General features: G+C 36.5%; 1 protein-coding gene across 1 annotated transcript in view; it reads right to left on the bottom strand.

Annotated features, from left to right (window-relative positions):
* The window catches only part of PEX7 (peroxisomal biogenesis factor 7), an 84282-nt gene that overhangs the window by 48136 nt on the left and 20853 nt on the right, over nucleotides 1–15293 (bottom strand). The window contains exons 6-7 of the mRNA XM_081251157.1: nucleotides 2948–3054; nucleotides 1186–1299 (exon numbers count right to left, since the gene is read on the bottom strand). Coding sequence (XP_081107283.1) covers nucleotides 1186–1299; nucleotides 2948–3054 — 221 coding nt within the window. The remainder of the gene's footprint in view (nucleotides 1–1185; nucleotides 1300–2947; nucleotides 3055–15293) is intronic.

Below are 15293 nucleotides of genomic sequence, written 5' to 3'. Positions count from 1 at the left end.
TTCATAAGGTCATTCCCATGAACATTATAATAAAGTTCATCTAACTTAACCAATTTTGTGAATACATATTATGATTGCTATTAGCACAAGTATCAAATAAACATTTAAATGTTAAAAGTTTTAAAATAATTTTTATGTTATTTGTATATCACATCTAATGAAAATGATATCAAGGTCAAAAACTGCAAATTTAAAAACAAGTAGTATTTAGTAATAAACATGTTTTACCAGGCTGCCCATTGCAATTTTATTTCTTCCATGTTTTTCTTACCAGTACTTTAATAGTTATATACACATAATGTAATTACATTTGAATGCTCTTCATAGTTTACAAAATACTTTCACTACATTACCCTATTTCATTCTCAGAAGCACTGTGAAATATATATAGAAAATATTTTTTAACTACCAAAACCTGTGTGCCATGAAAAAAAATCAGGGCACTGTGTCTCCTATGTTGAGTTGTAACCAGTAAAATTTAAAATATTAACTACAATTTAGAATTTTTTAAATAGGAATAACATAATGAATGAAAAGACCAAAAAGGTACCTTTTTATCCTTAATGTAAAAAACAAAGAATGAAATTGGGAAATGTCCCTTAATAAGATGTTTTCCACAGTGACTTAGCAAAATTTACCTAAATAAAAGCTGGGAAACTAACTTAAGTCACCTTATACCTGACAAATTTGAGGGGATCAGCAGAAAAAAGTTACCTCATCCTCTGCTGTTTACAAAGTGGAAAACTGTCTCTACCCTAAACTTCTGAGAACATTCATATATACAATCATGCTAGAGAAAATAAAGAATTAACTCTCTCTCTGTGCAAGTTCCAACAAAATAAAGAAATCTTCCCACCAAATGAAAAACTGTAAAGAATATAATACTAAAAGTAAATTACTATAGTTAAGACATATTAAAAGGAATAGTAGAATGGGGATGACAGAATGAGAGAAACATTTTTATTTAATCCTAAGTACTGCTTGACTACATTATTACAATTCATTCAATAAGTATTCCAGTATTTTACCCAATTTTAGCTTTCAATATTCATTATCATTCATTGGATAACAAAAACATGCATAAAAAAGAATGAATAACCCATCCCCTAAACACCTTTTATATATACTTCATTAAATATATTTATATTTTTGTTCTATGTATAAAAAGAAAAGATAAAAACTTACTTTCACTCTCCTAATAGCATAGGTGTGACCAAGAAGTTCAAATACTGGTTGTCGCACATTCCTCAAGTCCCAGCCTCTCAAACTACAATCAACTGCCCCTGTCACCAGCAAATTCTGAAAACAATTCAGAGAAAAGTAAAGTATGACATCTTTGCAATTAAGCAGTACCCAAGCTTTCCTACTAGAAACAGTGTCTATTTTCTGGTATTTATTTAATCTGATCCCAGGAGTCATTCTTGAAAAGTTATATAACATTATAGAAAGGAGTCAAAATATACATCAAAAAGCAAAAATTAGTAGGACTTGAGAGAAAAGGAACTCAATATGCTTTAGGCATATGATGGAACACTATACACAACAGAAAAAGGCATAGTCTCAAACAGCATTGTAGATTTTCCAATCTACTTTTAGGAATATTAATAAGAACATAAGATTTTAAAAATTATACCTGACAAATGAGCCCACCCTTCTTTTCAGCATCCTCTGAGGTTTCTACCAAGCATTAAAAGGCAAGAGGCCTGCTAATTTACAAATATTTGAAAGTGCAAAGTATAAATTAAATTTTTATGTTTTTCTAATTCTAAATCAATCACTGCTCTCAACTCTCATGGGCCATGTCTTAATATAATATGTCACACTATCTGAGAATTTATGCAGAATGTGGTAAGTCTCCTATCTAGTCAGGTTTTATAGATCCTGCTATCTAGAACCCTAGGTGAACCCAGAGTTCATGGCTGAAGAAGCCAAGAGCTGCGTCCACACTCAGCCCCATTCCACATCAACCAGGGCAGTAATCCATTGTCTGAACGTTTTTGGCTTCAATATAAGCTCATCTGAAAAAAAGCTGCAATGATTTAAAAAAATTTTTTTAACTACTCTCAAGTATATATCAGCAACTTTTTTAGAATTCCCAAAAGTATAACACACAGTCCACAATTTCATTTTCCTATTTGGAAAATTCATGAGAGAGATTTGAACTGTAGTCATCAGCACTGAAAATTTTATTAAAATCAAGTATTATTTGGAATATGTTCTATATTTTTAAAATCTATTTTATTTCTTTCTATTTAAAGAACTCAGCCAATACAATGTTCTCTTAACCTTCACTGATTACTTTAAAAGTGGGAAAAACAAGGCATATGTTATGCTTATTTGTCATAGTCAACAGACTACTTCAGGTACATAAATATATTTAAACAGCATATCAACACATATTTAATCCATTTCTATTTCTAATTCACATGCTCATGTGGTTAGCTGAAGCTCTGCAAAAAGTTACAAATGGACACTGCTATCTTACAGAAACATGAAGCTTGGTTAGGTTTATAAGGGAAGATGAAACAGAAAATTCTAAAAACTGATGGACTGTCAAATTAAAAATAAAGTTACAAATAGTTCAGCAGCCTCACTAGCAAAATGAACAAGAAATGAAAGCAAAAGATGATTCAAACTGGCAGGGTTAAGAGCAATAAAGTAAAAAATTACATAAGTTGTAAATCAGTTTCCCAAATAAACAAGTAAGGCTGCACTACTGAACTTTTGAGAATTTCTGTTTCTTATTCAGCCTGTTTTATGTGCACTTAAATCTAATTAATGCTAATGCAGGTCACTCACAATCATCAATTAGAAACAAAAGGGACTGAATTTAACTTAATGGTCCATAAACACTATCAAAGTCCACATAAACAAAGATAAAATAAAATCTAAAACATTTCAACATTAGGAAGGGCTCAGCAGCTCAGGATAGAACCAGACAGGGTACCTCATTGTATTTACACCAGTCACAACTCAGAATTTCTGCCTGATGTGCTGGAACCACAGTTCTGACTCCTGTTGTCTTCACATCCCAAATTCTCAAAGTCTGATCGCCTGGTGAAAGAGGAAGACTTGATCACTTTCCATCACACCACTGGATACTCGGTACCCATGACAACAAGTCAGGGGAAAACACACCACTTTCACTATCAGGATACTGCCACCTATATATCATATACACATATACATTGTTTTTGTACTATAATAATGCATAAGACCTACTAAAAGTGATGAACTACAAAAAAATAAGGCACCATGATAATGTTTTTAGATCTACTCAAAGCAGGAAAATCTAAATCTCACACTAAGACAAACATAGCAGTGATTAAACACACACTCAATGCATTTTTCTTCAGGATAGGAAAAGGCCCTGAAAATCTTTGTTTCTTGTAAATAAAGTTAGCACCCTATACCAGCATATTCTCTAAGAAACAAAATGGTAATATGCAAAATCTACCAAGTTGAAATGGATAATTTTAAATGTGTGCAAAATCTACCAAGTTGAAATGGATAATTTTCAAATCTTAGCTTTTACATTTATTACATTTTAAAGGGCCATCCAAAGGTATATTTTTCACCTTGGAAAAAACAAGTTGAGAAAATTTGTCATTATACTCTGAATTACTACAAAAATGATTATACTCTGAATTATTTTACTCTGAATTACTCTGATTACTACAGATAATACTCTGAATTACTACAAAAATGATTTATATCACATAGCTGCACAAAGTCAACCCTGATTAAATGTTTTACATGCTGTTTGCCTTCAATTTTGTAAACTATGAGGAAATAACAAAATGACCAGATGAAAAACCCTGAATATATGCATATCTACATCAAAATTAAATTACAAACAATAAAACTGATCATGTGAGAAAGCTAGTTCAGCTTAATGAAAAAAAAAAAAAACAATGTGATGGCAGGCATAGTCTTGATTCCATTTAGTAGTTGTGTGACCCTGCAGAAGTTATATAATATCTCTGAGGCTGATTCCTCATTTCTAAAAAAGAAACAGAATGACTACATGCAGGACGGTATAAGAATTTAGTGTAACAAAGTTCCTGTAAATCGTTAGCATGGTCTCTAGCATATAGTAGATACACTAATATGTGGTATATAAAAATGCTAAATTTTAAAAATTTCCTTTAGTTACCTACATACAATTTCCTATCATCCCAATTCTAAATCATATGTCATTTACCTAAGTTCAAGAGTTTTAGACCATTTTTTTCTGATTTCTTTGCAAGTTGTTTAAGAAAGATAAGAATTAAATTGCTGGTGGTAATGAAATGTAGAAGTTAAGAATGGGGGCTTTGGAGCTCCAGAGCTTGGTTCTAATCCAGCTCAATCATTTGGTAGCTGTTGACCTTTAGTCAAGTTACTTAACATCCTGGATTCTTACTTTCCTCACCTATGATAAAATATCTGTCTTATACAGACCCACAGACGTGAAGGACAAATTAGTGGTTACCAGTGGGGTGAGAGAAGGGCAGAGGGGCAATATAGGGGGAGGAGATTAAGAGGTACAAGTTATCAGGCATAAAATAAGCTACAAGGATATATTGTACAACACAGGGAATATAGCCAATATTTTATAATAATTATAAATGGTATATAACCTTTAAAAATCGTGAATCACTATATTGTACACCTGCAACTTATATAACATTGTACCTCAACTATACTTCAAAAAAAAAAACAAAAACAAATCTGCCTTATAAAGTTGAAATGAGATAAAGTTTTAAAAATAAAATAACAAAACATAACCGTGATTAGAAGTCATTCCTGTCCCTATTAATAACATGAATAAATAATAACTAATATTTATTGAGTGCTTACTATATGCCAAATGCTGGTCAGCATTTTACATGTACAGTCAGTCCTCCATATTCATGGGTTCCAAATCTGTGAATTCAACCAACCATGGGCCAAAAATATTCAGGAAAAAAAAAATTCCAGAAAGTTCCAAAAAGCAAAACTTGAATTTGCTGCGCTGGCAACTATTTACACAGCATTTACATTGTATTAGGTATTTTAAATAATTGGGGGATAATTTAAAGTATACAGGAGGATATGCATAGATTATATGCAAATATGACGACAATTTATACAAGGGACTTGAGCATCTAGGGATTTTGAAATCCTGGGAGGGTCCTGGAGCCAATCCCCAACAGATACCAAGAGATGAATATATTAACTTTAAAAACATCACAACAAGTGAGGTAAAAATTTTGATAACATAAAAAGTAATTTTTGTAGTAATTTACAAAGGAGGAAACTGAAGCACATGGAGCTGAAGTAAGTCAGCAGAGAGGAAACAGTGGAATCAGGGCCTAGAATCAGAACCCAGGCTGTCTGGCTTCCTAGCCCCTGTGAACTATAACTACACAACGCTGCCCCCTAAGGTTGTCGGAGGAGAAGTGCCATGTGATCAATGTTGGCGAAACCTTGAGGAATTATTCTTTTAATTTATACGTTAATTATTTTATAAATTGGGGAAAATTTTAATAGACACCTAACATTCTGTCATATTTGCCCCACAATTATTTTAGAAGTAAAAGTAACAAAACACAACAGATAGTGTTGAAACCTCTACTGTATTTCCAACCCCATTCCCCATCCTCCTTGCCCAAGGCTACCACAATCCTGAATTTGGTGTGCATCCCTATAGTTTGTGTTTTGGTAATACTTCTACAACATTTTTATGTATTCATAAATATGTACTATTGTTTGTGTGTGAGATTAAAATTTTTTTTTATTTAAAAAGCATCAACCTCCTACTTTACAAAAGGTTGAAAACCACTCTGATAGAAGAGTGACTAATGTTTTTGAATCTAGCTAAGGATAGTGGGGATGAGATGGAATGATGAGTTTGAAAGTACCAAACAGAAATGGTTCAGAATTGGTATAGACTAGAGCTCCCAAAATTTCAGGGGTCCTAATTATAATCACTGTCTGTGATCTAGCCACCAGTCAGTAGAATTTCTTTCAGAAGTCTAAGTAGCTTTGATTAAACGATCTTTCACGACTTTCCCTAACCTTCAGAGTTTACAGCAGGGTGGTGTGGATGTCCAGAGTTTGGTCTGCCCAGCAACACCCTTCCAGGAACAGCACCCTCTTTTCACCATGTGATTCTAGAAAGGCCTATGGCTCAACACAATCGACCAAGGACAGGTTTAAGCAAGACCAGTCATACTATCTCATTTTCTGCCCCTGCCACAGCTGACAGGTCAAAAGTATCTACTTGGGATTTTTCTGAAGTATAACTGAAAACATAATGTCAGTCCCTCTCTCACAGTAGAATTTACAGGTTACAAAATTGAGAAGCTGCTGGTGGCCCTGTGTTTCACTGTATGGAGAAAGCTGGCCTGCAGAGTCAAGTCAACAAGCAAAGAAAAGTCCAGGTTAGAGACAGAGAATGTGTCCGGGGGTGATTTAAGCATCCCTTCCCCTTCTGGGGCTGCTTTTCAATAAATTCTCAAAGACCTAAGATTGCTCAAGTTCTATCATCTATAGGCAAAGGCGAGCCCTTATCATCATGGAAGCAGTGAACGGAATTCACCTGAAGCTTCAAACTCTATAAAGCCTAGCCCCAGAGAAAAAGATTCGATTTGGCACAAGGCTTCCACTAAAACATAGGAAATGCCTAAATGATGTATACTAGCTTTCAAAAATTTATATGTAATATCAGGTCTGAAATCATAAAGTCTGATATAACCATGACTAAGCTTTGTTTAAAGTTCAATGAGCTTGTGTTCATCCTAATAATTACATTCCTAAAAATTACATTTTATGGGTGTATGTGAATGCTTTAAAGTACCAAAATATTACAATAAACGTGGACTAGGAGATTAAGAAACAACTAGTAATTCTAGCAACAATATGGATGAATCTCACAAAACATAATGTTGAGCAAAAGAAACTAGACATGAAAACATAAAAACAGGTAACATTAATCTATGCTATTACAAGGCAGTTCAGTAGTCACCCTCGAGTGGAGGGTCGGGTAATGACTGGAAGGGTGTGAGGGAGGCCTCTGGGATGCTCTGTTTCTTGATCTGGGGGCTGGTACACAGATGTGTTCATTGTGAAAATTCATCACATGCTTAAGATTATGCACTGTTCTGTATGTGTATTATATAACGTATTGTTATATTATATATATAATATACATTATATATGTGTATTTCAAATTACTCTGGGACAATATTTTGGTTCTTCACCATCATATTCAAGCAATGCTTTTTAAAAACACCATGGCTTAGGTTGTCCCCTCTTGCAGTTAATTTAAAGGGCACAAAAAAGTGAGAACTGCTCTGAATGAGCTGAGATTCCACTTCTGCTGCACACATTCGTCACTTCCTCCTCATCACTTTGTTTTCCAGGTAGGAGAGAGACCTTCTGGCCCACTGGTACCAGGACTCATTCAACTCTTTTAGCCACCAGGACATCTATATTTATATTTTTTTCAAATTGCATTTTCCAGACAACTGGCCTTTCATTGTCAGCCAGACGTGATAGTGCCATAGAACCACCTGAATTACCAGCTTCTCTTATCAGTTGCAGACTTGCCACTGGCAGCAGAACCAGTGAATTTAAGTGCATAATATGGTATAGGATGTGCTGGCTACTACTATGTCTAATCCAAGTTGCAGTGTTAAGAAATTGGGTAAGGAGAGTAAGTGTAAACGGTGAATCTGAAACTGTGAAGTGAAATGAGTAGAAAAAGGATGCATATTGGGCCCAAATAATTTATTTGAAATGCCAGATGCCTATCAGATGCAATATGACTTTTTTTCTTAGAGTAGAATGATTTTTTTTTTAACTACTGGACTCCACATATTCAGGCATGGCTATGATTTATGCAATTATATGGAGTCTGTAATAGCAGTAATTTAGTTTTCATGGTTCGAAAGAAAGTTTACTTCATATTAATCCTCTTTATGTAAAGAGCTCAAATATTCTTCCCTTTCATCTCATATAATTTAGAAATATGAATTCTGTACTAATACAACTTTCATGAACTAAACAAAACCAATGTCCTTAGAGAACTCTGCTAAGGAAGATCTAAATCTCTATATACTCCTCTCTTTTGGTCTGTCTTAACTTAGCTAATGATATATTTAGGTCTAGATTTGCAAATACCATACAACTTTGAAGGTGACCAGATTCTTGGAAAAACTCAAATGCTATATTCACATATACTATCTTAAAATATAAACTGTTATAAGCAGTTGAAAGACATAATTAGCTATACGTGTGCCACAGGATTCGACATAAAACTATGTCTTGACTGCCTATCATATAAGCTTCTACCATTTGTAATATTTGTGAAGACAAATATTTTACAATACTGGGTTTCTCAACCATGAATTCTGCAGTTGAAACTATTTTTATGCAAAGATTATAGTATGTTTTATAGCAAGCTCTTGTCTGTAAGCAAGAAGACAAAGTAAGAGAATTAATTGATAAAGACCATAATATAACTCAAACTACAACCAACAAAACTGAGGAAAAAAACTAAAGAGTTCTCAATCTAAGGAAACCACTTCCTCTCTGAATTCAGCACTGAAACCATTGTCGGGTTTTTTTTTTTAAAGAGATGAGTATATTTCTATTAAAACAAACATGCAATTTCCATTACATCAACAGAAATAAGCTATTTATTTAGGCATCTTAAACAGAGTGACACCATAGACTAGTACAGTGCTTTCCAAATTAGGCTGATCACTAGACTCAGCTGGGGTGATTAAAAAATATACTTCTGGGGCTTCCCTGGTGGTGTAGTGGTTAAGAATCCACCTGCCAATGCAGGGGACATGGGTTCGAGCCCTGGTCTGGGAAGATCCCACATGCTGTGGAACAACTAAGCCCGTGCGCCACAATTGCGAGCCACAACTACTGAAGCCCACGCACCTAGAGCCCATGCTCTGCAACAAGAGAAGCCACCGCAATGAGAAGCCCGCGCACCACAATGAAGAGTAGCCCCTGCTCGCTGCAACTAAAGAAAGCCTGCGCACAGCGAGGAAGACCCAACGCAGCCCAAAATAAATAAATACATACATACATAAACTTCTCAGAGGTATCTGATTCAGTAGGACTAAGATGAAGGCTAGAAATCTGTTGTTTTTTCAAACTTCCCAATGACTCTGATGGTGGGCCAGGTTTCAGGATCACTGGACTAGTATGTTATTACACAAGCATGCATTCCAGATTCTACCTGGAGGAAGTTACTCTAAAACTCCGTTCTCAGAGTTTTAGTTTCTAGATAAGCACTGACTCTTAATCCTTACAGCACATACATATGCAAAGGCCATTCAGAGCTTCCTCAAATATGCCCTGCTCTCTCCACATCCCCTCCCTCTGCTTCCCGCTTCTCATCTCCTAACTCTTACTTGTTCACAAGGTAGCAGTTTAAACACTATTTCCTCAGAGAAGCTTCTCTGACCAGCCAACTTTGACAAGCTCAAGAATCCTTTGTTACGTTTCCACAGAATTCTGAGCACACAGGTTAATCATAGGAGTCACCACTCAGAGGGCCCTTACTCTGTGCCAGGCACTGTCCTAAGCCTTTTGCTCATACGAATTCACTTAATCCTCATCAAAACTCCATGACGTGGGTATTATTATCACCCTTATTTTATTTTATTATTTTTGTGTGTGTGATACGTGGGTCTCTCACTGTTGTGGCCTCTCCTGTTGCGGAGCACAGGCTGTGGATGCGCAGGCTCAGCGGCCATGGCTCACGGGCCCAGCCGCTCCGCGGCATGTGGGATCCTCCCGAACCGGGGCACAAATCTGCGTCCCCTGCATCGGCAGGCGGACTCTCAACCACTGCGCCACCAGGGAAGCCCTATCACCCTTATTTTTTTTTTTTTTTTTTTTTTTCTTTTTGCGGTATGCGGGCCTCTCACTGTTGTGGCCTCTCCCGCTGCGGAGCACAGGCTCCGGACGCGCAGGCCCAGCGGCCACGGCCCACGGGCCCAGCCGCTCCGCGGCATATGGGATCCTCCCAGACTGGGGCACGAACCCGCATCCCCTGCATCGGCAGGCGGACTCTCAACCACTGCGCCACCAGGGAGGCCCCACCCTTATTTTTTAAATGAGGAATGAAGAGACAGAAGTTAAGTAGCACGACCAAAGTCACGTAACTGGTGAAAGCGGAATTTGACCACAGGGAGGCTGGCTGCAGAGTCCACGTCCCTAACCACTGTGCTGTGCCCTCTTCCTCAAAGAGCTTCATGTTCCTTACCGTTATTGTTGCTAGGCTTTTTCTTAGCAGCTCTCTTTCCCACTGGACTGTACACTCATTGTATCTTCAGTGCCCAGACAAAGGTGGACATTCACTAAATATCTGACTCACTGACAATGTCCCTGTCAACAATCAAAATTAACCTTAAATATGTTTAAAAAATTCTGGTAAGATGGTTATTCCCATATATTATATAATAATAATCAAAAAATTTTAGTGTTTGCTTGTGTAAGGTGCTCAGCTATGTCAAAGGATATACCTGCCCTAGTCAAGCAAAGAAAAATATGCAAAGAAGTGCACTGTACACAGCTTGGTAAGCAAATTTTCTTCTCTCTCTTGAAATGGCAAAGGCATAATGAGAGCTTTAGAGCTTCCCCCAACTTTTACTATGCCACAAACCCTCCTTTTGTAGAGTGGAAGAAAAACTTGAAGTCTTTTCAACTTTATTAAGTAGGCAAATATTGGAAAAATCATCATGAAGAAATATTTCAGGAAAACGTCAAATGGTTGATAAATAAACCTTCCAATGAGTTTCCAAAATCATAAAATCTGGCAGAAAATGGTTTTACTGTATTCAATTTTTTTTTAAGGAACATAGGTTACAGCTCACAGGTCCAGTGCTAGGTTTTTGTCAAATCCCTTCTGATTTATTCCAAGCCTTGGATGTGCAGACAATTTAGTTCATATTGACCCCCTATCCATCTTCTTCACCGAACCAGGATTCACTCTTGCCATTCTCAGTGTATGTAGCTGGGTACCACCCTCTCTCCCATTTCCCATTCTCAACTGCAGGAGCTGAGCCAGGCCCAAGCCAATCAACACATTACAGCCTCCTTTCCCAGGCACAGTGATTAGTTTAGGAACATCCACACAGGCCATCAGAGCCCATGAGAGAAAATGTAACATTTTTAGATGTCTGAAAAGGAATCTCCCACTTTCTCCTACTGGACAGAAACAAGAAAGGATGCAGGGTCTACAGCTACTGCCATCTTGCTATCATGTGGTACTAGATACTGAAACCAACTTAACAGAACACAGAACAAAAGAGAGAGCAAGAACAGTCTTTGATCCCTACATCCAGCTGTGTGTACATAGCCAGGTGTAATTCTGGACATTTCAACTATGTGAGAAAATAAATTATCTTCTACTTTAAGGCAGTTTGGGTCAGATTTTCTTTCACTTTCAACCAAAGACGTGCTGGCTGGTATGACTACAGTTTATACTCATTTCTAATATAACACATGAAGGTAATGTCATTAAACTGTCTCTTTTTTCTGTTAAAGCAAATGGACATTCTGTTGATAAAAGACTCTTTTTATATACTATCTATTTACAAAGTACAGATACTTAAGTTTTGTAATTATACTGCTGACACTCTACACACAGTGTTTTTCTGCTACTCAGTCGCACACACTGAATATTCTATATATAACATCCAGAGTCAATATTATGTATAATATGCTACACAAAAGGCCAATGTAATACAAAGAAGTGTGTGTGACTCAGACTGAATAAAGGGCTAATATATACAATTCAGCCTGACTTATTTATTTTTAACATCTTTATTGGAGTATAATTGCTTTACAATGTTGTGTTAGTTTCTGCTGTATAACAAAGTGAATCAGCTATATGTATACATATATTGCCATATCCTCTCCCTCTTGCATCTCCCTCCCCCCCTACCTATCCCATCCCTCTAGGTGGTCACAAAGCACCGAGCTGATCTCCCTGTGCTATGCGGCTGCTTCCCACTAGCTAGCTATTTTACGTTTGGTAGCGTATATATGTCCATACCACTCTCTCACTTTGTCCCAGCTTACCCTTCACCCTCCCCATATCCTCAAGTCCATGCTCTAGTAGGTCTGTGTCTTTATTCCCGTCTTACCCCTAGGTGCTTCATGACTTTTTTTTCCCTTAAATTCCATATATATGTGTTAGCATACGGTATTTGTCTTTCTCTTTCTGACTTACTTCACTCTGTACGACAGACTCTAGGTCCATCCACCTCACTACAAATAACTCAATTTTGTTTCTTTTTATGGCTGAGTAATATTCCATTGTATATATGTGCCACATCTTCTATATCCATTCATCCGATGATGGACACTTAGGTTGCTTCCATCTCCTGGCTATTGTAAATAGAGCTGCAATGAACATTTTGGTACATGTCTCTTTTTGAATTATGGTTTTCTCAGGGTATATGCCCAGTAGTGGGACTGCTGGGTCATATGGTAGTTCTGTTTTCAATTTTTAAGGAACCTCCATACTGTTCTCCATAGTGGCTGTATCACTTTACATTCCCACCAACAGTAAAAGAGGGTTCCCTTTTCTCCACACCCTCTCCAGCATTTATTGTTTGTAGATTTTTTGCTGATGGCCATTCTGCCTGGTGTGAGGTGATACCTCATTGTAGTTTTGAGTTGCATTTCTCTAATGATTAGTGATGTTGAGCATCCTTTCATGTGTGTGCTGGCAATCTGTATATCTCCTTTGGAGAAATGTCTATTTAGGTATTCTGCCCATTTTTTGATTGGGTTATTTGTTTTTGTGATATTGAGCTGCATGAGCTGCTTGTATGTTTTACAGATTAATCCTTTGTCAGTTGCTTTGTTTGAAAATATTTTCTCCCATTCTGAGGGTTGTCTTTTCATCTTATTTATGGTTTCCTTTGTTGTGCAAAAGCTTTTAAGTTTCATTAAGTCCCATATGTTTACTTTTGGTTTTATTTCAATTTCTCTAGGAGGTGGGTCAAAAAGGATCTTGCTGTAATTTATGTCATAGAGTGTTCTGACTAGGTTTCCCTCTAAGAGTTTTATAGTGTCTGGCTTTACATTTAGGTCTTTAATCCATTTTGAGTTTATTTTTGTATATGGTGTTAGGGAGTGTACTAATTTTATTCTTTGACATGTAGCTGTTCAGTTTTCCCAGCACCTCTTATTGAAGAGGCTGTCTTTTCTCTATTGTATATTTTTGCCTCCTTTATCAAAGATATGGTGACCATATGTGTGTGGGTTTATCTCTGTTATTTCTATGCTGTTCCATTGATCTATATTTCTGTTTTTGTGCCAGTACCACACTGTCTTGATTACTGTAGCTTTGTAGTATAGTCTGAAGTCAGGGAGCCTGATTCCTCCAGCTCTGTTTTTCTTTCTCAAGAAGACTTTGGCTATTCAGGGCCTTTTGCGTTTCCATACAAACTGTGAAATTTTCTGTTCCAGTTCTGTGAAAAATGCCATTAGTAGTTTGATAGGGATTGCATTGAAACTGTAGATTGCTTTGGGTAGTAGAGTCATTTTCACAATGTTGATCCTTCCAGTCCAAGAACATGGTATATCTCTCCATCTGTTTGTATCACCTTTAGTTTCCTTCATCAGTGTCTTATAGTTTTCTGCATACAGATCTTTTGTCTCCTTAGGAAAGTTTATTCCTAGGTGTTTTATTCTTTTTGCTGCAATGGTAAATGGGAGTGTTTCCTTAATTTCTCTTTCAGATTTTGCATCATCAGTGTATAGGAATGCAAGAGGTTTCTGTGCATTAATTTTGTATCCTGCTACTTTACCAAATTCATTGATTAGCTCTAGTAGTTTTCTGGCAGCATCTTCAGGATTCTCTATGTATAGTATCATGTCATCTGCAAACAGTGACAGTTTTAGTTCTTTTCCGATTTGGATTCTTTTTATTTCTTTTTCTTCTCTGATTGCTGTGGCTAAAACTTCCAAAACTGTGTTGAATAATAGCGGTGACAGTGGGCAATCTTGTCTTGTTCCTGATCTTAGAGGAAATGGTTTCGGTTTTTCACCATTGAGAAAGATGTTGGCTGTGGGTCTGGCATATATGGGCTCTATTATGTTGAGGTAGGTTCCCTCTATGCCCACTTTCCAGAGAGTTTTTATCATAAATTGGTGTTGAATTTTGTCCAAAGTTTCTTCTGCATCTATTGAGATGATCACATGGTTTTTATCCTTCAGTTTGTTAATATGGTGTATCACATTGATTGATTTGCATATATTGAAGAATCCTTGCATTCCTGGGATAAACCCCACTTGATCATGGTGTATGATCCTTTTAATGTGCTGTTGGATTCTGTTTGCTAGTATTTTGTTGAGGATTTTTGCATCTATGTTCATCAGTGATACTGGCCTGTGGTTTTCTTTTTTTGTGACATCTTTGTCTGGATTTGGCATCAGCGTGATGGTGGCCTTGTAGAATGAGTGTTCCTCCCTCTGCTATATTTTGGAAGAGTTTGAGAAGGATAGGTGTCAGCGCTTCTAAATGTTTGATAGAATTCGCCTCTGAAGCCATTTCTTCCTGGGCTTTTGTTTGTTGGAAGATTTTTAATCACAGTTTCAATTTCAGTGTTTGTGATTGGTCTGTTTATATTTTCTATTTCTTCCTGGTTCAGCCTGGGAAGGTTGTGCTTTTCTAAGAATTTGTCCATTTCTTCCAGGTTGTCCACTTTATTAGCATATAGTTGCTTGTAGTAATCTCTCAAGATCCTTTGTATTTCTGCAGTGTCAGTTGTTACTTCTCCTTTTACATTTCTAATTCTGTTGATCTGAGTCTTCTCCCTTTTTTTCTTGATGAGTCTGGCTAATCGTTTATCAATTTTGTTTATCTTCTCAAACAACCAGCTTTTAGTTTTATTGATCTTTGAAACTGTTCCCTTCATTCCTTTTTCATTTATTTCTGCTCTGATCTTTATGATTTCTTTCATTCTGCTAACTTTGGGGTTTTTTTGTTCTCCTTTCTCTAATTGCTTTAGGTGTAATGTTAGGTTGTTTATTTGAGATTATTCTTGTTTCTTGAGGTAGGATTGCATTGCTATAAACTTCCCTCTTAGAACTGCTTTTGCTGCATCCCATAGGTTTGGGTCATTGTGTTTTCATTGTCATTTGTTTCTCGGTATTTTTTGATTTCCTCTGATTTCTTCAGTGATCTCTTGGTTATTTAGTAGCATATTGTTTAGCCTCCATGTGTTTATATATTTTACAGTTTCTTTCTGTAATTGGTATCTAGTCTTACAGCGTTGTGGTTGGAA

Source organism: Mesoplodon bidens, assembly GCF_964165515.1.
Source record: "Mesoplodon bidens genome assembly, chromosome: 12".
NCBI classification, from domain to species: domain Eukaryota; kingdom Metazoa; phylum Chordata; class Mammalia; order Artiodactyla; family Ziphiidae; genus Mesoplodon; species Mesoplodon bidens.
Note: the sequence above shows the minus strand (reverse complement) of the source record. Positions and strands in the feature narration are given on the sequence as shown.